Below are 22,063 nucleotides of genomic sequence, written 5' to 3'. Positions count from 1 at the left end.
CCCCGCGCGAGCCCACACGTGCAGAAGCACCCCAAGCCCCTGCAGCCGGCCCCAGCCCTTCCCGGGGGTTTGCCAGTGTCCCCCTCTCTCCCCGTTGACCCCCCGCTCCCTGCTCCTTCCCTCACCCACCTGAGGCACCCAACGCCGGGGCAGCACCCCGGGGTGCAGGGGGGGCAGCTGGGGGTGCGGAGCAGCCGCTGGGGTGGCAGCCCATGATTTATGGGGGGGGGCCCTTGGGTGCTGCCTGGCCTCCGGCACCATGGGACGAGGCTGGCATACCGGTCGGCAGCCCCTGGAGCCGGATGGCCTTGCCGGCGCCGTCCCTGCCTCAGTTTCCCCATCAGTCCCTGCTCCTGCCCTGGCTCCCTGCTGCAAGTCAGGGTTTGGGGACAGGGATGCTTATGCGAGCAAGAAATCGTCCCCAAGCCTGCACCAAAGCCACCGCCACCGTTAAAGTGCATGGAGAACCACTGCTGAAATGCTCAGTTGCTGCCTTGGGTTAGCAAAAAAAACCCCAATTTCCTTCCCGAGGAATCCGTGGCAGGAGGAAGGGGCTGGGAGAGGTACATGGGAAATACTGTTTGATGGTTCTTTTTTCCTTGGGCAAAGTCATCTCCAGCCAACCCACACCCCCTCCGCCGCTGCCTCAGCTCTGATGAATTTAATTTTGCTAAAAAGGAAAAAAATCAGAATGAAATTTCCTTTGAAAGAGGAGAAATGGCCCAGCCTGCGGCACGGGAGGGCAGGCAAGGAGCTGGCATGGGGCTGCCCGCTGCAGCACGGGGGGGGCTGCGCGTGTGCAATGCTGCCAGTGGGGAAGGCTGTGGGGCTGCAAGCGTGCAAAGCTGCCGGTGTGCGAGGCTGCACGTGTGCAATGCTGCGACTGTGAGGCTGTGAGCGTGCGAGGCCCCGAGCATGCAAAGCTGGGAGCGTGGGAGGCTGCAAGTGTGCAAGGCTGCAGCCATGCAGTGCTGCAAGCGTGCAATGCTGTAAGCATGCAATGTTGGGAGTTCGCAAGGCTGGAAGCATGCAATCCTGTGCACACACGAGGCTGCAAGTGTGCAAGGCCGTGAGCACGTAGGGTTGCAGGCATGCAATGCTGTGAGCGTGCAATCCTGTACGCACACGAGGCTGCAGGCGCGCCATGCCATGAATGTGCGATGCTGCTGCAAGTGCGCAAGGCTGCAAGTGCGCAATGCTGTGAGCGTGCAGGGGTCCCGGTGTGCATGGCCCCTGTGAGCGAGCAGGGGGAACCCCCACGTTGGAGGGGACAAGGAGACCTCCCCCCACACCAGACCCGGCACCCAGTGCATCCCCCTGCGCTGCTGTGCCGGCCCTGGCATCACGGCCTGGGCTGGGAAAAGCCCTTTCGGCTTCAATTTGGGGCCAAATCGCCCAGCCGGGGGCTCTGCCCATTCCCTGCGGGCAGCGCACCAGCTGCTTGGCTGACACCGGTGGCTGCGGGCAGCTCTCCTGCCCCACACGTGGGAAATCAGGTCACCCTCCCCTTCCCTCGCCCACCGCCTCCGAGCAGCCCCCGAATCGCCCCCGATTCCCCATCAGCATCCCTTTGCCAAAAAAAAACCCCATCCCACCTCCATCAGCCCTGCTTAAGACAACAAAAAAAAGGAAAAAATACCCGCATCCCGCCCAGCCCACCCGCTTCTTGGAAGGGACCAGAGCCCTCGCCATGAGCTCCATTTAATCTCCCGGGGTTTTGCTGCCGGTGAGAAGATGAACAAGTGCATCCATTGCTGAGTGCATCAAGTCGCAGCGGGGCCGGGGGGGCCAGGAGCAGCCCCCCCGGGGTGGGGTCTTGCCCAAGTGTTTGGCACAGATGGTGGTTTGGTGAAGCTGCACCGGCAGCCCCGACTCGGGGCCGGCAGCTCAGCTGAGTCCCCATGTCACCAACGGGGTTTTATCTGTAATTAATTAAAAAATTGAGGTCAATGCAGCGTATCGTTTATTTATTCCAGGCAGGCTGAGATCAGGCAGCGTCAGGCAGAGCCCCAGGGATGGCAAACACGGGGCTCACCCCCCCCCAGGGCACCCCAAACCCTGGGAGGGAGAAGGGCACCCTGCTGCAAGAGGGGATGGAGGAGCCCCGAGGGACCGGGGACAGTGGGACCCCCGGAGCGATGGGGAGGGGGGAGCCATCCCGGCCCCGCAGGGAGCTGCCAGAGGGATCCCAGGGCCGCAGCTGTGCTTTCCATTAAAACCTCCTCCTGCCGTTAACTGCGGCAGCGAAGGGCTTCGTGATGTTCTTCCCAAAGAAAAAAGACCAAACAAGTCCCAGCTCCCCCTCCTAGTGCTTTGAATTTTTATTAAAACAAAGGAGAAAACCGTTATTTCTTCCGAGTACAACAGTCCAGGGGAATGGGAAAGCGGCTGTGCCAGGCCACAGCCATTCGAATCGCAGCCACGTGCGGGGAGTCGATCCGAGGCAGCGCGGTTTTAAATAAAAAGGGTTCAGGATGCGACCTACTACATGCCAAGCCCCGGGGCTGACCCTCCGGCCGACTCCGGTGTGGCTGTAGGTCAGGTGAGGTTGCGGGAGGGAGGAATTGGGGGTCCCGAGGGGATGCGGGGGATGCCCGGGGCAGCACCGGCTCCGTGAAAGGGTAAATCGCAGCTGGAAGGGAGGTTTCCCCCCCTTGAACAGAGGGCAGGATTTGGGACGGAGACACAAAGGAAAGGTCAGGGCATCCCCGTTCTCCCCGCGGCCGCTGCTGGGGGGTCAGAGCTGTGAGCAAAGGCACCCGCTTAGGGACAGGCAGGAGCAGGCAGCCCCAGTGCTCGCCTGCCAGGACACAGGCAGCCCCCGGCTCAGCCCGGGGAGGCTCAGAGGAGCTGGGGGGGGGGCCGCATCCCGCGTTACGGGGTGCTGGAGCTGAGCACCCAACGAAAGCCTGGCCCTGAGTCCCCAGAGACCCCCTGGCCTCAAGCTGCCCAGGTTTGTCACAGTTTGCAGGAAAAAAAAGGTTTCATTTGGTTGGCACTAGCTGTTCTCCCGCTCCTTATCCCTTGCAGAGAGGAGAAGGAGGAGGAGGAGGAGGAGGAGGAGACCTTCCTCCCCACCTCCTGCCTCTGCCTCCTCTCCCCAGAGAAGCAGCAGCCCTAACCCCCATGGACCGAGGTCCCTGCAGCCGCTCTAATCCTGCTCCCTGCCCGCCTGCCTCCCACCTCTGCTGGGCGCTGGGAGAGCCGGCGCGACGGCCCCTGATTTACAGCACTCTACTAGAACATGCTCTGTGTTCCTAATGGAGCTCCAGGCACTGCCGGCGCGGGGCTCCGGGGCTGGCACGGCCGCTGCCGGCAGAAGAAGGCAGCCCGGAGGGACGGCATCCTTGCCAAGGGAGACCCTTCGGCACGCTCCTCCGCCGGCTGCCAGGCTGGGGGGCACGGCCGCAGCCCTGACCCCGGCACCAGGGGGAAAGCCTGGAGGGCCGAGCCAAAAATCTACGCTAGAAAAATAACAAAAAGGCTGGGGGGAAAAAAAAAAAAGGTAAAAAGAGGGACAGGGAGGAGGATAAATGGACACTAAGCTAGAAAACATCACACAGTCTGTGGGCGGCCGAGCCCCGAGTCCGTCGGCGTGCAGAGGCTGGTAGCACCCAGCAGGGACTGGGGGGCGATGCCCGGCTCCCCGGCCCCGGTTGGGGTACGCCGGTCTCGGGGGAGAGGTTTCGGCTGGCGGGGGAGCCGGCCGGCAGGCAGCAGCGGTGCGGAGCGGCTGGTCGCTTCCTAGAGCTCCTCGAAGAAGGCCACGCGGGACTTGGTGCTCTGTAGGGTGAGCTGCAAGAGAGCAGAGGGGTTGGCTGAAGGGGGACGAGGCTGACCCCCCCTCCTTCCCCGCAAGGCACCCAGACCCAGCTTCACCCCCCCCGGGAGGGCACTGGGTTGAGCAGGAGGGAGCTGCTGCCTTTATCCCCTCCTGGCCCAGCCCCTGCCCCTCCAAAAATACCAGGGAAGGCAGAAGCAGGGACGTCGTGCACACCCTCAGCAGCCGAGCCCCCGGCCGCAACAAGCACAAGCCCGAAGGCAAAGCGCAGGGCAAGGGGAGGCAGGTTGGGCTGGGGCAGCGCGACTGCTCTCTGCGGCCGACACCACCTTCCCCCCCAAAAAAAAAGGCTGCTGAGGGGCCGCAGATTCAATCAACTTAATTAGCATGGCTGCAGCTTTCAGGTTGTGGGATACACAGGAGCCTGGACCAAAGGTGCCCATCCTGGGCATGGGACTGTGCCCTTGGGGTCCAGCGAGCTCCTTCCTTTCCTTGCCCTGAGGGTGGGGGAACACACGGGGCTCTTGCAAAGCTGGAGGAGAAACAATCTCCATCAACTGAGAACAGAGGAAGAACCACGCTCGTCTCTAAACCAACAGCTTCCCCAAAGCCTCCGGGCCAGGCAGGTACGTGTAACCTCCGTCACCAGTTAGGGACCATCCTCTGTCCCGTGCTCACGTCCAACCCCAACCCACCACCCTTGCTGGGACGAGCATGCACGCCCGGTGTGCTTCAAGCAGCCACAACGCAGCTCGCCACCACCGCCCCAGGACCTGCGTGGGGCTGACGCCTTCCCCCTGCCCCGGGACACCACCCCAGACCTGCTCCCTCCACCCCGCAGGAGGATGGAGCTGGAGAGCCCTCGCTTGCAGGACTGTGTCCTCGGAGCCAAGGCTCTGCAGGACTCGGAAACCTGGCCCAGAAAAGTTTTTTACAGCACTAGCGAGGCTATCTGAAAAATAATACTCCACGGAGGAACCGCAAGCCCATTTTCTAACGGGCCAAACGAGAGACGAAAGAAACATCCTCAGCGGCGAGGAAGAAATCACAGTATTTACAGATAACCACCCAAAGGAGCATGGCGGGAGAAGTGCCACCTTCCAGCCAGCTGCTGAATCACCGCAAGAGTTTGCCAAACCAGCCGGCTAATTGTGAAGGCTTCGTTTCAGCTGGATTAAGCAGCGATGCCTTCCGCTGGGGACGCCGGTTTTGCTGAAACAGGAATCCTAGGATCACGTTACAGTGAGTTAAGCCCCGCGATGGAGCTGCCAAGCGCTCCCCCCTCCCCGCTTCCCCCCATGGCCTTTCCTCGGTAATTCCTTCACAGCTCTAATGCCATTCTGAAAAAATCTGTATTGCAGAGGAAATTTCTGCAGGGGCTTAACACCCTTTGCTGGCAGCATCTCCTGGGCCAGGGCTGCCGTTCCCCCTCCTTAGCATCCCCCTGCTCCTCCAGCATCTCCTCCAGAGCTGGATGGAGGGTGGATGAGATGGGACAGGGGCTCTGTGGGCTACGGGCAGCTTTGTACCTCTCTTTCAAGGCTGGAGAGGGAAAAAAAAAAAAAGGAGCAGGCAGCCCCAGCCTGCTGTCAGCCCCACTGATGGCCCCAGCGCAGGCTTCGTTTCAGCTCTTCCAGCAGAAATCCCGCCTGTGATCCCAAGCAGACACCTGGCTGGGTCACAGGCCAGAGAATTTGGCGTACAAAACCTGAGCGGACATCACGGCGCGCAGCATAGTCCTTCCCTTTGAGCAGGGCTGCTGCAACGACCTGGTGCGAGGATGGGGACTGCAGTCCCCCAGCAGAGAAGGGCGGTGGGCGAGGGGGCATCACGGGGCAGGAGCGGGGTGGGTGAAGCTGAGCCGTCCCACGCGTTTGCGTGAGTGCCAGGGCTCACACCGGAGCCCATCCACCCACCACAGCCCAAAATGGGGCAGCTTCGCTTTCCCATTTCGGCTGGGGAGACCTCCGAGAGGCCAGACAGCCCCAAGGAGGAACATTGACCTGCCAGCCACCTGCTTCCTAATGCCCCATCACTGAATTCATCTCTTCTGCAGGCTGGATGGTGAATCAAAGCATCCCACCACCTCCCCAGCCCACGGCAGCTCACAGTGCCACTCTGTTAAAGCGCAGCACAGGGAGATGCCCCCAGGTGCCCCCCAGCAAACTTAGTGCTCTGACGGAGAAATGAAAGGAGCCGGATGATGCAGAGAGGGAAGATGTTTCCCCCAGGCTTATAAGGAGATTTGACTATTTTGAGTCTGCTCTCTGCCTTCAGCTACACACAGCTCTCCATTAATCCCCCATGCACTTTTGCAGTCCTGGGGTACCTCAAAGCACTGCTCGGGCAGCAGCCGCTGTGTGCCCAGAGCTGTGCCTTCCCGAGCAAACGCTGCTGCAGTGCTGCGGGAAGCACGTGGAGGCAGAGCTCCGAGGGCATCCAGCACAGGCGCAAGGAGAAAGAAGAGATGCAGCCCTGCTCTTTCACCAGGGGCTTTCATCCGTGACTTTCAAAGGCTCCCTGAGATCTTCCGTGTTAATTTTTTTACCTATCGAGGGAAACTGAGGCATGGGAAGAGCATCCCAGCTGTGGGCATACAGGGAGCAGGAACAAACACGGGTTCTTGGTAAGATGGGGTCCCACAGAGAGGTGAGAGCACTGAATTTCTAAGAAGGCCATGCCCCATGGCTCGGTGGCACTCAGCAGCGGCCAGATTTTGCTATTTGAGAGGCAAAGGCCACAGGGATTTCAAGGGCAACAGAGCAGGCACCCACGCTGCCACCCTCGCTCCTGCTGAGGAGCGGAGGCAGAGGCACCCCCCCATCTCTCGTCACCCCCATGTTACGCTCTAGCTGTTCCTGAGAAAGCCAGGAGGCTCGTGCAGCGCTGGCGTCTGGGCAGGAGGATTTCTTCCCATTTAGGCTCCCGGGAGAGGAGCCTCCAGTTGTCTTTCTTCCCAGTAACCTGGAAGGTGTTAGAAAAGCATCACACAAGCAGGACAGAGGCACAGTTGGTGCATTTCTCATTAGCAGGAGCTGGGTTATGGCTAAGACCTCGGCAGTGGCCAGCAACTTGAGGCTGCTCTGCCTCCACCACCCCTGGAGCAAAGGCATCTCCAGCAGCCACCGGTGGGACCTCCCGCACTGGGAATTGGGGCTGCCCGGCAGCTCTCAGGCAGCTGCCTTCTCACATCCGATTACAGTCAGGCACATGAATAAACAGAGAGGAAATTAGGATTGCTCTTGACTGCACACTGACCCTCCACCACTGATGCTCCGCTGTGCCTGGAGGGAAAACTCCCGCCCTCCCTTTTTCTTTCTTTTATTCTTGTTTTTCTTGCTGTTGAGCACTTGCAGGCAGGGCGATCCTTGCTCCCATCGCAGGCCGTGCTCAGGTGAGGTGCGGCGGGAGAGCTCTACCACCGGCCGGTGTTGTGGTCTCGACAGCGAGCGCGGCACGGCTGCGGCATCGACGAAACCCGAGGGATGCGCTGGAGGAAAACGGGCAGAGCCAAGGGAAGCTCCTGAGGGCAGCGAGCCCCACGGCAGCCTGACTCATCCCACCCAGCGCTGCGGGGGTACACGGGGGTGCTGCATAAGCCAGTGGGCGCGGAGAGCCCTGCAGCCCAGCTCGCCTCCCATCTGCTTTCGGCTGCAAAAGCATGAGCCCCAGACAGCTCTTTGCAGGGAAATCCCACTCCCTCACGCAGGGAGCAACCGGTTTTGTTCTTTTCTTTTCTTTTCTGCACCGGGACATGAAAGGGAGGAGGAGAGCAGCCAGGGAGGAGAGCACAGTCCTGCTCCGGCCTCTCCATCGTCTGCTGGGCGAAAGCCCTAAGGTGGCCTCCAGCATCTCTGCAAACTCTCCACACCCTCTGCCTCCCTTTTGCCCGGCCAGGCAAGGAGAAATAAATATATATACACCCGTACCGTAATGTTGTGCAGGCAAGGCAGAGTGATTAAGAGCAAGTTACATTCTCGTCAGTGCGGAGAGGGGAAAAAAAAAAAAATTGATTTACAAGCAGTATTATGATAATCTCCTTCCTGCAGGAGGGAGGGTGGGCTCCACAATGCACTACCAGAGCCATCAAAGAAAATTTAGAGAGAGAGAGAGGGAGCACAATTAAGCGGCCAGAGCTCACATGAATCAAGATATGAGAAAGGGAAGAGTCCCACTCCCTGCATTCCTACGCTGGGGTTCCTCTGAGCTCTGCTTTTACCCAGGGCTGCTGGACTGATTTGATTTAAGAAAAACAAACAAAAGCAACCCAATAAGTCCCTCATAGCCAAACGCGGTTTAGAGTGGCTAACCCAATAACCGCAGGCACATAACTTCTGCTGGCAGGGCAAACTGAATAGAGAGAAACCACCTGGGCTCTCAGCAAGCCCACTGGAGCCGGCTGAAGCAAGCCCTTCCCACGCGCTGGAGATGGGGCACAGGCAGAAGGGGGCTGCAAATCACATCAACCTTCCCCCATCCTCCCAGCTCCTGAGGAACAGGGAGAGGTTTAAAATTTCTCATTTCCTTCCTATTTCCTTGCTTATCCTCCAGCCCGGCCAGGCTGGAGGAGAGGGTGACCCATGCCACCCCTAGTGGCATCACCTCACCCTGTGTGATGCTGGGGACATCTTCCTGCTGCTGGGAGGGAAATCTACAGTCCCTGCTAAATCATAACCCTGTGCTGCATACAGTAAACCCTCTTTATTCCCCCCCTGCTCCCCTGAACATCTTTCTCCATCCCTGCCCACACCCCAGTCCCCACCAGCCAGGTGGACCTTTCAATTCCCACATTTACTTTTGAAACTGAAACCTTCCTATTTTTCCCTCCCCACCCCCTTTCCAGTCCCCACCTCGCCGTTTCTCTGTTACTCCCACGCTGCTGTTTATTCTCTCCCAAGCACAACTTTCCCCCGGCCTCCAACGCTTTGATGAGTGCGTTTAAAAGAGAGAAGATGATGCTCCATTTGAAGGAAATGCTTTTCAAAGGCTGTCACAAAAATAGCTGATAGGCCTGACGTTTCCTAGTTTCCTTTCACTCCTTGTAAACAAGGAAAGGAGGCTGCCGTGTCCCAGTTTAGCTGCCAGGGAGTTTCACTTCCCAGCTCTGAGGAGAACCAGGGCAGAAAGAAAATGAACCTAGCAGGGACACAGCCTCGCACACACGGGTATGTGTGGGCAAGACCCACGTGAGATGCACCTCCATCTCCTTCCGCACTCAGAAAATGTGTGCCCAGAGGTGTCTAGAGCTGCTCTGCTCACCAGGTATCTCCTGGCTCTCGCCTGCATCCTAGCTGTGTGCCAGGCAGGGCAAGAAGCCAGCATCTTCGCTCATCTTTTCTCTCTACCCTCACAGCTCCTGAGGGGATGGGAAACGCCGGTGCTGCTTCTCCTGGGAAGTCCCTTGCTGGTCGTGTGCCCACTCTGCAGCACGCAGCCTTCCCCTCTCCTGGTGGGAGTGGATTATACAGTGATGCCACGGCAATGCTGCAGTTCTGCATGAGACTAAAGAGCACCTCATCCGTGTCCAGGCTACCACAGGATCCACAGGAAAGGATGGAACCACCTGTGTGCGGCTCAGCCTGCTCTGTACCACCCAGGCTCCCTCCTTTTGCCCTTCCCAGAGCAGAAGTATTTCTTGTCCTGGTCCCCTCCCTCTGCGGGATGAAGGTCCAGAGGCACAATAACGTTCTCCTTCCCCAAAATGGCTGTGGTCCTCCATCTCCCCAGCAAACCACTGGAGCAAAGCGGACCCATTTCACGCAGGGGAGTCTGCAGGTCCCAGAAGGGGAGAGGTGAGGAAGGGAGTCCCCAGGAGATGACAGAGACCCCACAAGATTTGTTGAAGTCCTCGAGGGACATGTTTCAGTCTCCTTCCCTAGCAAGATGCTAGCCAGGCGCAGCTGGAAAACAGGCAGAGGGAAGCCGTCTGCCCCAGCACCAGCCTCCTGAAAACCTTCAGCCTGCCCAGATGATTAAGTAGCCTCATGACATTTGGTGGTAGCACAGCAGCTTCATATCTGCATCACAAGAGGCTCCGATAGCAGTGCCCATCACCAACTCAGCAGTGTCCTTACACTGCTGTAGAGGACAGACCACAGCATATCTTGAAGGTCAGAGGAGTGAAGACAAGCCTGCAGAAATCCTCTTTGCTCTGCCTCGCTCGCCCCTCCGTGCTTGGCAGCCAGGAGCTGCTCATTGCCTAAACCTGAAGGGGACGATGCTGCATCCATAGGAATGCGGTAGAACATGACTGTTCATGGCCCAATGATGGAGGAATCCCAGACTAGTCTCCTGGTGATAAATAAGCAGATTTGAAGTAGCTTATCCAAACTCCAAGTGCCTCAATGATAGGAAAAAAATCCTGCATTACCCAAGTTGAGGGCAATGCTGCACCACAACCAGGATCAGCCAGGAGAAGAGCCAGCAAGAGCACGGTCAGCAACACCTCACGCCACCACCAATGTCCGCACAATCCCTGCGGGCACCAAAAGTGCTGGCTCCAAGGAGCAAGCTTGAGCCCCAGAGAAACACTGCATCCGAGAAAAAGCTGAGAGCTGCGTAGAGCCTGGCAGGGAAAGGCCAAGCCTGCCTGTTGAAGGACCAGAGTACTGCTCAAGGACAAAGCCGCTTGTCTGGAAACAGGCGTGGAGATTTGCTCCTTGCCTGGATACTTCAAAGGGCTTAAATCACAGTAAATAAGCATGACTGTGCAAGAAGAAAGCAACTGGAATGAAAGACCCAATTGTGTTTTAGAGCAGCAGCCTGTCCTGGGAGTCTTCCTACACTGGAGGATGCAAGGAAGAAGTGGGTTTTTTCATCTTCTACCAAAGCATAAGCGGCAAACCCTCCCGAAGCTGAGCCAGCTGGAGTTAGCAGCACCAACCCACAGCGCAGAGCGCTACGGAGAAGGGAAATCAGTTTCCAGATGAGGTACTTGTGCTGTGCCCACAGAGCTCATAAAAAAGGATTAGCATGTTAACCACGTAATTAAACATGAAAAACTTAGCAGGCGTCTTCAAAGGCAGGCAACAAAACCCAGAGGTCACACCACAGCACTTGCTGTGCATCTGGTTTAATTATGGGGGCTCCTCCCAGGCACCGAATCACTCCCAGCTGCTGGATTAGTCTTTTCACAAACTGCCAGGGCTTCATTTCACCTCCTTATGCTGTGGCCACAAGTGGATTTTGCCCCAATTTCACCTGCCATGGAGTTCCTCAAACCAGTCGGATCGGGACAGTGGGTTTCAACCATGGCCAGCCTGCCCCAGAGAGACGTCCAATGCCTCCCCCCAAGGTGGCCCAGACCTGCAGGGTCACCCCTCATTTTAGCCTCTTTCCCAAGGAAATGCTTAAAAACGAGAGCAGCCTGTCTTGGGAACACCCGCAGCCCCCCAGAGAGCAACTGGCTGCAGCCAGCCGGCACAAAACCCTAACTTGAGTGATTTACAGTGCTGCCTGCAGCCCTGAAAGGGCTGGTCTATTCAAGAACGGCACAAACCTGTGCTGATAGCTTCTGGGTACCCGCCAGGGAGAAGTCTGCATCTAAAGCATCCTCCTGCCTCTGCCACAGAGCTCCAGAGGTGCGGGGAAATTGCTCCATGGTTGGCTGTACGTGCCCCCCATGCAGGCAGGGCTGTGCAAGCCCTCAGAGTAACTTTTAACGAAAGCCTTTTCCAAAGGCGCTTACCACCAGGTTTGCCACCCGCCTTCGTGAACGCTGCTACCGCAGCATCTGTGCCGTTTCTTCCCTTAGTGCTACCGCTCGAAACTCGCTAAACCCTGTGGGTGTGCAAGAACCACGGTCGAGGAAAGAGCAAAAAAGCTTTCCCAAACTCATCCTCCTGAAGGAGGGAGTCAATGCTCTGCACACACACACAGCCTGCGGATTGAGGGCAAATCCTCGGAGGAAAGCAGGCTCCGGAAAAAAGAGACATGACGTTAACGGAGCAGGAGTCACCAGCGTGCTGAAGGAGGCAGGGGACAGGCAGCGGCATCGCAGGCAGGAAGGAAAGCGGCTGACAGCCGGTGTCCCTAGGCGTGATGGTGACCGACGGCACTACCTCCAGCACAGTCTCCATGGACCACCCCCAGCTGCAGCCTTGCCTAAGAGCTACCTGCAGACACCGGCTGTCCTCAACCGTCTGCTTTATGTTCCTGCAATATTCTCAAACAGGCAGACGCTCATAATGCGTCCACGTGCTGCTCTGCTCCAAGACGGAGGTGTGCATTTTTAGCCTGTTATGACATTTTTGGCAGCAGAGGGTTGATGGGGTTTGTTTGGGTTTAAATCCTGAATTTCTTTCTGCAGCAAGCAAGGGGGAAGGTCCTGGTTTACTTCACTAAAGAAATCTTCAAAGGCCACCCTGCACCTCCAACAGATTCCCCAGCCACCAGCAGCACAGCAAAACCAGGCACGTTTAATTATTTAAGCATCTACGCCTGCACTCCCCAATGATGTTGCCAACTCAACTTCTGCCAAGAAAGACGCTTCCCAACACGGAGGATCAGGTGCAAAAATGCAGAGAGACTGTGAACGCTACCGAGGGAGCGAGAGCCGGGCAGCACGGCTGCCTGCGACATGCTGCACGGGTTCACCATGGGGACAGGCAGGGTGCTGCGCCGCGGCGAGCCCGGTCTCACCGGCACCGCACCCCACTGCGGTGCGTAAGGAGCGTTGTAGGGGCGGCAGCAATGGGAGCTGGCTAGAGCAGTGCGTATCGCAGGCAAGCTCATGCACGGGTTAGTATTACAGCCAGTGATCCCATCACCCCACGCAGAGTACCTTGGAATAACCTACTTTGCAGTCTCAAATGCAGATAGGTCTTCTGCCCTGGGCTTGAGGCTAAACCAGCAAAATAAAATGAACAACAACAACAAAAAAATCCTCTGTGATACGAGTAATGTCAGGTCATTTGTGCAATCTGTACAGTTTGCCCAGAGCACTGAAGTGATCAGCGGCTTCCAGGTGGGGTAGAGGGTTGGTATTATTTAAGTATTGCTAAACTGCTATCCCCTTTTCCATTTCCAGTGTCTTGCATTTTCCTTTCCATCACAACTGCAAAGACAAAAGCCCTCTTGACCTCCTGGTGGCATGAACAAAAGCAGTCTGCAATTTTATTCTGATGTGCTCCACTAATAGACTATTATTTAAAAACCTTTGCTCCTCCGGCTAAGATGCAGTAGCCGGGCAGCCTCAGCTCCCTCCTGAAGGGAGGGGACAGCACAAGACTCCAGCATCAAAGGAACGAAGACTGACCGCACGGTCCCAATTACAGCGATGAGCCCTGACAGACATCAAAATGATTGCCCAGCCACCTTCTTTAAGTGAGACAAATGGGACCATCAGCTCTCTATGAACTCGTCTCTGTCAGAAGTTAAAATTTAGCATTTTCCGTTTAAACCAAGGACTCTGAGCACGGAGACAAAACCTAACAAAACCTACTGGGAGCAGAAATGTCTTCAGATTCTACGATGACAAAAGGGCCTGTGATGATTTTTATATTCTCTGCTCTGGTGGGACAGGAACCCGAATAGCTCAAGGCTAGCATGGGGAAACCAGGAAGTGAGACCCGCTAGATCAATTTTCCTGCCCCAATTCAGTGATCATAAACTCCCACCCATGAAAGTCAGCATCAACTGATATTTTCAAATCTTTTCAGACGTAACTCTCAGCTGGGAATAGTAAAGAGAGAAGGATTTGGTTTTAAAACCTGGAGTTGTTATCACAGCCTGCATCCCATGCCATACAGATTTCTGAATCCTTCACAAGGACAGCTGCTAGCTGAAAGCCAGCTGGCTAAAAGCCTTTGCAGGTGAGTGGGGCTGACCACTACAAACCACCGTACCAATTATGGATGTGCCCTCAGTCCCTCGTTACACTGAGCCCAACTGGGAGAACAGCAGAGCTATTAAGCAAAGGAAAAGGACAGGACATAAAAATAAAGAACGGGCTTTGTTGTGACCTTTCAGGAGTGACCCCCAGCTAGCAGATCCCGACATCCTAACTTTTTGGCTAAGTTACTCATCTCAACTACGTTTCTAGAGGCAGGTGGTTCCAGGGTCCACAGCACAAGGGAGCAGACATCTCACACACACCCTGCTAGCAAAAGGTTTTGCTGTTAGTATTTGAAGCTGCGCTACAGGTTACTTGAGAACAGATTAAAAGAGAGGATGAGGCTTTTGGCTTTTTCTACTGAGAGCCCATAAGTCAGGAGTATTTTTGCCCGCATTATTCACCAGATAAGGTCAATGCTGCTTGCCTGTAGGGAATGATTGCAATAGGCAGGTAGGGCTTTTCCTGTTCCTGGGGTCACTAGGGTAGCAGATCCCTTCTAACAGCATCCCTGTAGAGCTTTTGTTAAGGGTCAGCAAGAACTTCAAACCTCAAGACCTTTGCATCCCTTCACACAGCACTGAAGAGACAAGATTTTGATCGTGGCAAATATAAGCAGGACCACCAGAAGCTGAAATTCTCTGCACCCTGGTTCAAAGCTAAGCAGCCCAGGAAGAAAGCCTAGATCAAACAATTTTATTATAACAACTTGTGCAAAAGCTAAACCAAACGGAAGGGTTATTTTGTTGTTGTTTTTAAAGGATTTCATCAGGCGAGATACAAACTGGAGGCCTCTGATACCTTTTTAATAGTGTTGTGCTTGCTGTTGCCTCGGCTGGCATTCTCGTTGTGCAATATATCCAGAGCTGTCTCTCTCTCCTTTAGCTTCAGTGCCTCAATTTCTGTCTTCAGCTCATTCAGCTGCTCCTGCAGGTGCTTGCTTTTCTCCATGTACTCTACCCTAGCATACACAAAAAAGTCCTGGGTTAGTGCTGGCCAGCGGCAGATAGTGACATGATACTGTGGCAGCCGATAACGGAATTATAACAGAAAACCCTTAGCTTCACCATTTCTGGTGTGTGGAACTGACATTAGTTTACAGCACACAGTAAATTACTCTGAGCAATGATTTGTTCATTATTAAAAAGAGGACCCAGACAGCTGACCCAAGAACAAAACTGTAAGTTCCATTACTATAAACAAATCAAGTCAAGCTGGAGCTGCTGGATGATGTTTGTAAATCTCCCCATTTCTGAGTGAAGCTGCACCATGACATAGGTTAACATTGCACAGTTTCAGTCTACAAGATAGTGGTTTAAGTGCTTCTCTACTCCACCGCTCCCTCTCTCAAACCCAGCTCACAAACTCAAAGGCACGAATCCTTTCAGTAAGGAAGGACCCTGATGTACTGACTTCTCATGTTTTAGAGGGATTTAGCTTGTAAACCGTGTGGGAGCAAGCACTGCCCCCAAAATATCAGGTATCTTTTAGACACACAGTATCCCTGGGAGAAAGAAAGGTCTCCAAAAAAAGAAAAAGAAAAAAAACCCCAAACCCAGCCATTCTCGGGACTTGGCCATAACTGCCTTCCACAAGGAAGCATTGACTGCAGAAAAATCACACCATGCCAGCCTTGTACTTGTGATTAAACACTGAGATCCAGGTCAAAGTACCAGCAGACTAACAAGAACCCTTTCACAATGCCAAAATTTGTAGCAAGGTTTATCTCAGCACCCAGGGAAGCCGAACAGTCCCGGAGAAGTCAGCAAAAGCATGCTATTGCTTTTAGCATTTGGCAGAGCCAGGCTCTTCCTGCTTAGGAGAGTGGGATGACCTAGTTAGCAACCTGAGTACAGAACCAGGAATTATCCTGTTATTTTCAGCTTCTATCTTTTTCCTTCTGGCTTTAGGAAAAGTTTTTAACCTCTGTCTCTAGCACAGTGGTCTGTTGTTTTATACATGGGAGAGGGTACTCAGCAGAGGCAAAATAAACCACCCTCTGGGATCCAGGGGCATTTCATTCCAGCCCCAGGAAGTTTTGGCCGGAGCACTATGGCACAGCCCTTCTAGCTTTGATCTACTACCCAATCGATGAACAAAGTACATTATTACTACAGAGATTAAAATCTGATCTGCTTTGATTTCTGCTAAATTTGTAATTTTGAAGGCTACACTTAAACCCTCAGGAGAACACAAGATCAAAGCTCATAATCACATCCAAACTTGCTTGCACACACTTTTTATATATAAACATGACACAGATTTCAAGAAAAAGGGTTAAAGCCCTAACACGGGACCTTAGCACACATTTTCTGGACACACTGCAAATGCACAAGCACCAGCCTACAATAGCTCAGCAGTGCAATAGCTCAGTGCACCAGCAGTCAGACTGCTGTTAACTCTTTCTACCAACACGGACAATTCAAGCCTAAACAAGAGTCGGGTTAACCATATGGAGAGGAATTGACGGGTGCAGGGCTCAGCATGCTTAAACTCGCCTTTAAGCAGGCAGCAGAGGCGCATCTGTGACACCAGGTCCCCACCCAGAGAAACGGTCAACCAGTAGCTACATCATGCTCTGGGCAGAGCTACTAATGACATTGGTAAAAGTGAATCCAAAAGACTTCTCCCCCTTTCACCGCACACCGGTGCTCGTCTGGAACCTAAAAGTCACATTCAGCCCTGGTTCAATTCCTTCCACTGCAACCGAGGCACAAATCCCAGCCCTGACCCTGACTGGACACATGCCACATACTTCTCTTTCTCGATTTCCATTGAAAGCCTCTTCATGTCCGTATCCTTGAAGTCAAAGGACAGGCTCTCATTGATGAGGTTGAAGCTTGGCAGGTCGGTAGGCAGTGCTGTTGTACTTGAGTTCATGGACTGCTAAAGTGAGAGAGAGTACAAATTAATCACGTTTGGCCACACAAGTGTTCCTATAGCAAATGTTCTGTAACACAGAGGTAAAATCAGAGTAACACCTAAAAATGCAGCTCAAGGTGCTACTTACTAATGCTGTAATAAGGTCCTGATCTGCTACTCACAGAGGTGACAACACACTGTTCTTGGAGCTGGGTATATTCTACCTTGCAGCGGCGCCAAACTGGAAGGATCTCATCATTTGCATGGGGAAAGGGAAGGGACACGTGCATTCCTGATGCAACGCAGCCCACAACCCCATTTGTCTGAACCAGCCTCAAGCTTTCTGGAGAGCAGATTAGGAGGTTCTTTTGCAGCTGGTGATCTTTTAACACAGAGGATGGCAAGCACTCCAAGGTGCTGCAGAAGCAGAGCAACAAACAAGCCCAACGTCCCAAGCACCAGATCAGCCTGAAGATCCCCTTGCTCCATTCCCAATTTGCTCTTCAATTCAGAGCTATTGCTCTTCTGGGACCCTGCTCTCTGCAGTCATAAAGAGAAGAAAAAACACCACCTGCCTTCAAAATCTATTGACAAAACTTTGTAAAATCTAGGTTTTATCACTGCTGTGCCACTTAAAACAACGTTGGACAGAAGCTGCCTCTTGGAAGTCACCTGACAACTATTTAACATTAAATCAAATTTAAAAAGTGCAAGCTGTGAACAGGGGCAACGCAAGTCCCTGTATGATAGCAGAGTCCTGCACTCCACCGCTCCCCAAAGCATGAGCAAAGAACAACGTAACCCCAAGGGTTAACTTGGGATGCAATTTCAGCAAGGTCCACGGAGATGCACCAATACATTTTCATCTTCACAGTAATTTACAGTTCCAAGCGTTTAGGAACCACTGCTAGATTCAGTTGGAAATGCAGAGATAACGTAGAGAATCACTCATATCACACCTGAGCAAGGATTTGGAACTTTCTTCCTCCTGCAAAATGCTGTGATATTCCCCACTAACACACACTGCCTGGCCCTCAGATTTTATCTTTCCCTAAAAAAATGACCATTCTCTCAGTCAAAAATTCTGTCACACCTCTAATAAATGGGCTCATTACCAGTAGAGGAAAAGCATCCTGACACAAGTCATCACTCTGCTCTTGCAATACGTTAGATGAGGTTGCAAGCAGCGGCACACATCAAGGGTGGCACAGCGGCTTCAGATGGCAGACTGTGCGTGTGGATCTGAGTCAGAACTGCTGCCAGCATGCTTAGCCCTCATTTTGGATATAAGAAATCCAACGCAGCATCCAAAAGGTCACCCACCTCTCTGCTAGATGCTCCTTCTTGCTTTAAGGGATTCCTGTAATGAAAACAACATGCCCAAACCAGACTGGACTGGGGGGATGGCAGGAGATGGTGCTGCAGAGACAGGCTGCTCTGGCAGCACACACCAAAAGCTGGTGGGATGGTTCTAGGGTACCTGCTCCAACAAACAAGATCTTGAGCTTCAGCTGGTTATTTCCTTCCCTCATTTCTCCTATTTGGGATACTCCAGGGATTGTTTGCAGCTAGCTCCGCTTCAGCAAGAACCACTAGCGCCGGGGAAGTGACAGATTTACTCTGCACAATAACCTGCCTCTTCCCTCACTGCCAGACTGGAATTCACAAACAGCCAGGGCTCATCCCCCGCTTGCTCTTTGGCTGGACAAACCTGAGAGGGACGAGATTTCATTTACCCTGCAGAGGCAAAGCTGGAACGCAAACACCTAGTACAAGCATAAACAAGGCGGCACCTGAAACTGCATTGCTTGGCCTGGCTGGAGCATTACAGGTAGGTTAGACTCACACGACAAGGAAATACAATTTCTTACTCCCCTTTGCGATCGCTGCTAGTGCAGAACATAGCCGCATTAATTCTGGAACAGGCGCTGAAAGGGACAGCTGAGTACCTAAATTCCAGTCTCGAAGGAAAGGGGACAGGTCTGCCAAAGCACTTAACTGATTTAAATACTTGCATCACATTGACATTCAAGTCCCTTCCCTGTAAGGCACACAGGTGTTCGCAAAGCCCTTCCCACGTGAGGTTCTACGATCTCTGCTGTGCGGGGGAGCCAGGATCATCAGAACCAGCCTGCTGGCCTTCAAACAACCTTTAGCATTTTTTTCAGTACAAGCTTGTTGGTTTTTGTTTTAAAAAAAAAAAAACCCAAACAACAGCAGTAACAGTTGAGCAGGAATTTCAGTTGCTGCAATCATTAAGCCCAGACGCCAATTTGTCAGGGTTACTACAGCCACTTCCTTGCCTCTCCTCAGCACTACTATTTCATGTAGCAACAAAAAAATTGGTGGAGAAGTCAGAAAGCAGCAGCAGTGAGGAAGAGTAAGGAAAGAGCAAAGAAAGAGCATGCTGAGGGCTTTCAAAGGCACAGGCTTAATATCTGGAGCAAAGCACTTCCCTGCCATTTGCAATAATCCTGGACAAGTCTTGCACAAGGTGCAGAGATTTTTAATCCAGGGGTCATGGGGTGTCACTGGGACATGGGGTGACAAAGGGAACACAAACGTTTTCCCTTATGTGTTTCCTCACCTGGAACAAACTGCGTAACCCTGTTACTGCATTAAAGCAATTTCCTGCAGTTAATAGAGGCAGGCACCGCGCTGACAGTGGTCATCCCTCTGGAGTACAGAGTGAGACAGACAATAGAGGAAGCACAGAGCAAGTCATATCATGAGGCTTCCCCCGCAGGGAGAGCTCCTCCTGTTGCTGCCACTGCCTTTACTTTGCTGCTTAGGAATCTGGGCAAGCTCAAGACAGCCACTTACTACTTCAAGAGGATCAGAGAAGAGACGACTGCCTTTAGTCTTGCCATGAGTGGTACCTGAAGGGCAACGAAGGAGGCAAAGAGCCGTCACCGAGTCAGTAAAGAATGAATTGCTCTCCCAGCCCTGACGGCCTGAGACTCAGATTCACGTCTTCTTTCCCATGCATCACCTATCAGTCCCATCACAAAAGCAGCTTGGGTTTCAAGGACTAAACAGACACTGAAAAAACTTTAAAGAACCAGGATGGGAGACTAGAAAGTTACCCCCCTCAAAAAAAAAAAATAATTTAACTGTTTCTTGCCTTTTCTGCAATGCATCCATCCATTCCTCCCTTCCTCTCCTGCTCTTGTTTCCCCAGAGGGAAGTCCTGTCTAGCTCTCAGTGCCAGGGGACAACACAGCACAAGAACTGGGACCACAGAAAAGAACAAGCTCAGCGTTACACCCTCATTAAGGAAGAGAGGAGCTGGAATCTTGCACTGTTTGTCAGAGCTGCCATTCACCTGAGGGACACAAGCGTCCCAACAGCAGCCTTCAAAACTGCTTCATCCCTCAGGCCACCCTGGGCTTATTCTCTCCCTTGGGCTGCGCTTGCCCGCTGGGTCCCTCCATGCGCTGGCAGGGAAGGAAGGCTCGCCCAAATCCAGCTCTCTGAAGTGGTGCACAGAAACAAGATCTCAGCACATCTCACTTGTCTGCCCCCAAACACACACGCAGCACAGCGATGAGAGAGGCCACAGGGGAAGGGAGAAGCAAGGCAGGCGTAACAGGGGATGGAAAGCCCGGCAAGGTTCTGTCACCTGGATATGGGCACAACAGTCACACTTGCATCCTCCTGACCTTGGAAAACAACAGCCATCGAGTCTGTGTGACACGGTGCTCCTCCCGAGGCTACAAGAGGGGCAAGGAGGAGTGGCAGCTGCATGAGGGGACCCTGCCACCTAACTGGGGAGGAAAAAAGCATGTCCCCTTCCCTCCTGGCACCAGGAGCCATGTCAGGAAGGCCAAGGCTCTTTAGGGAAGGGAGAGGACAATGCCATGTGCCTGGATGAGGCAGTTTAGCGTGGATTGCCTCCAGGCAGATGCAGCTGGAGGGGTGGAGCTGAGCTACATGCAACCCTACAACATTCCCACTAATGAGGCTTTAACTCCGCAGGCAGGAACACAGCCACCCGGCTGCTCACCAGCACAGGCACGGAGAGCTGCCCAAACATCAACATTGGGCTGATGTAGCCATGCAGTAGAGTTTCAATGAGGACACTCCACCCTGTGCACAAGTTAAACCCAGAATTAAAGAACTGGTGGATCTCAGAATCCCAGTGACTTGTAAAACAGGGAGCACTCCAAAGCTAAGCTTTATCAAGCACTGAGGTAGCTAGCACTTGACTGAGTGTCCCATAACTAAGAGCACCTGACTATTTTCCATCACTGTCATTTTTAAAAGCTTCTGAACATTTTTGCAGGGAACTTCAGAGAATTGGGATGAAAAGTTACTTCATCTCAAGCCCTCCTCAACCTGCTCCTCAAAACTTTCCAGAGGAGGGGGGAAGGAGCCTGCAGGTGCAAATTATGTCTGTTGAGTTTATTCCTGAAGCTGTCAAGCTCTTCCCCTTCGCCTCTCAGGACAGCAAGGCAGCTGAACTGGCAGCTGTGGCAGGTGTGAGCCACGGGGAGGGGAGCACTTGATGGGTTTTGCAGGCCCTACAGCAAAATTAGAGAAGTTGAGGAAAGGAACTGCCAGACGGATCGGAGCAATGGTCATTTAGTCTAGCATTTCCGACCCCGGCAGCAACTGGGACCAGATGCTTCAGAGGAAGGTGTGAAATCCTCTTAATGGGCAATTAAATAACCCCCCTTCAAGGAAGTTTTTTTCCAGCACATAGATGCACAGTGGCCAGTTTATGCCCAAAGAATGAATTTACAGGTTCTGAACAATGTTTATCCTACCTAACAAGAACGAGGACATCCTCTGTTTCTAAGTATTTAACCTTATTTTAAAGGCTATTGCTGAGCTGGTACACTCCACAAATGCTAGCAAAGCACAGCTCTGACATGTTTGTTAAATTTGTTTAAAATTTGCTGCCTCTAATTTCACCAGCAACTCACTTGCTCTTGCAGCATGAGGCAGAGTAGGTGGGGGGAAAGAAAAAAGAGCAAAGTAATCTTCTGCTGGATGGGGTGCCTGGATGAAAAGGGCAAGCACTGCTAAGGGTTTCTGAACAGCTGCTAAGCAAGGCAATGAGACAGCTTGTACCCCTCCACTGACAGGATGGAGATACGAGACTCCTCCAGGCTACAGAGGAGGGCACGTTTATGGGCTAGGAACTGGAGACCACAATACAGATTGCTCTTACTGTGTAGGATGACTTGCTGGTGATCTCCAAAAGCTTCTGCTTTGCTCTCCGCTCAGACTCACGAGCCTCCTGAAGGTCTTGCTTTAGCTGATCAGCCTCCTTCGCCCTACAAAGAAAAATGGCAAATGGCAAATATTAGATTGAAGTTGAGAGGAATGAGAAGATGGAGAAGCAAGATTACAGTGTAGGTGTGGAATAGGTTGAGATTTGTCCCGCAACAAGCCTTAAACTAAGAAATCAGAACCATTGACATGTGGGACATTTTAATTAACACAAAAATCCAAGCCACAGAAGGGCAGCTCTGACACGGGCTCTGCATGAGCATCAACGAGCAAGGCTAAGGGCTGGAGAAGCGTGCCAAGATGCCAGAACGGGGAGAACAACTTCAGAAGTTAAGCTCAGACTTACAGGA

The 22,063-nt window shown here is 53.3% G+C and overlaps 1 protein-coding gene across 10 annotated transcripts in view; it reads right to left on the bottom strand.

The window, feature by feature from the left end:
- Nucleotides 1-2,297: 2,297 nt before the first annotated feature.
- The window catches only part of NF2 (neurofibromin 2), a 49,489-nt gene continuing 29,723 nt past the window's right edge, over nt 2,298-22,063 (bottom strand). For 2 of the 10 annotated variants that reach the window (XM_030025360.2, XM_041126077.1), the window contains 4 exons: nt 21,652-21,757; nt 16,369-16,499; nt 14,415-14,574; nt 2,298-3,795 (listed from right to left, as the gene is read on the bottom strand). In XM_030025360.2, the coding sequence (XP_029881220.1) occupies nt 3,745-3,795; nt 14,415-14,574; nt 16,369-16,499; nt 21,652-21,757 (448 nt within the window). In that variant the 3' untranslated portion in view covers nt 2,298-3,744. Of the gene's footprint in view, nt 3,796-12,063; nt 12,624-13,027; nt 13,033-14,414; nt 14,575-16,368; nt 19,355-21,651; nt 21,758-22,063 lie in introns of those variants that run through there. The other 8 variants (XM_030025363.2, XM_030025362.2, XM_041126076.1 and 5 more) reach the window with 8 other exon arrangements.

The sequence above is a fragment of the Aquila chrysaetos genome, chromosome 9 (assembly GCF_900496995.4).
Source record: "Aquila chrysaetos chrysaetos chromosome 9, bAquChr1.4, whole genome shotgun sequence".
Lineage (NCBI taxonomy): Eukaryota > Metazoa > Chordata > Aves > Accipitriformes > Accipitridae > Aquila > Aquila chrysaetos.
The sequence above is the reverse complement of the archived record's forward strand: the minus strand, read 5'-3'. Positions and strand labels throughout refer to the sequence as shown.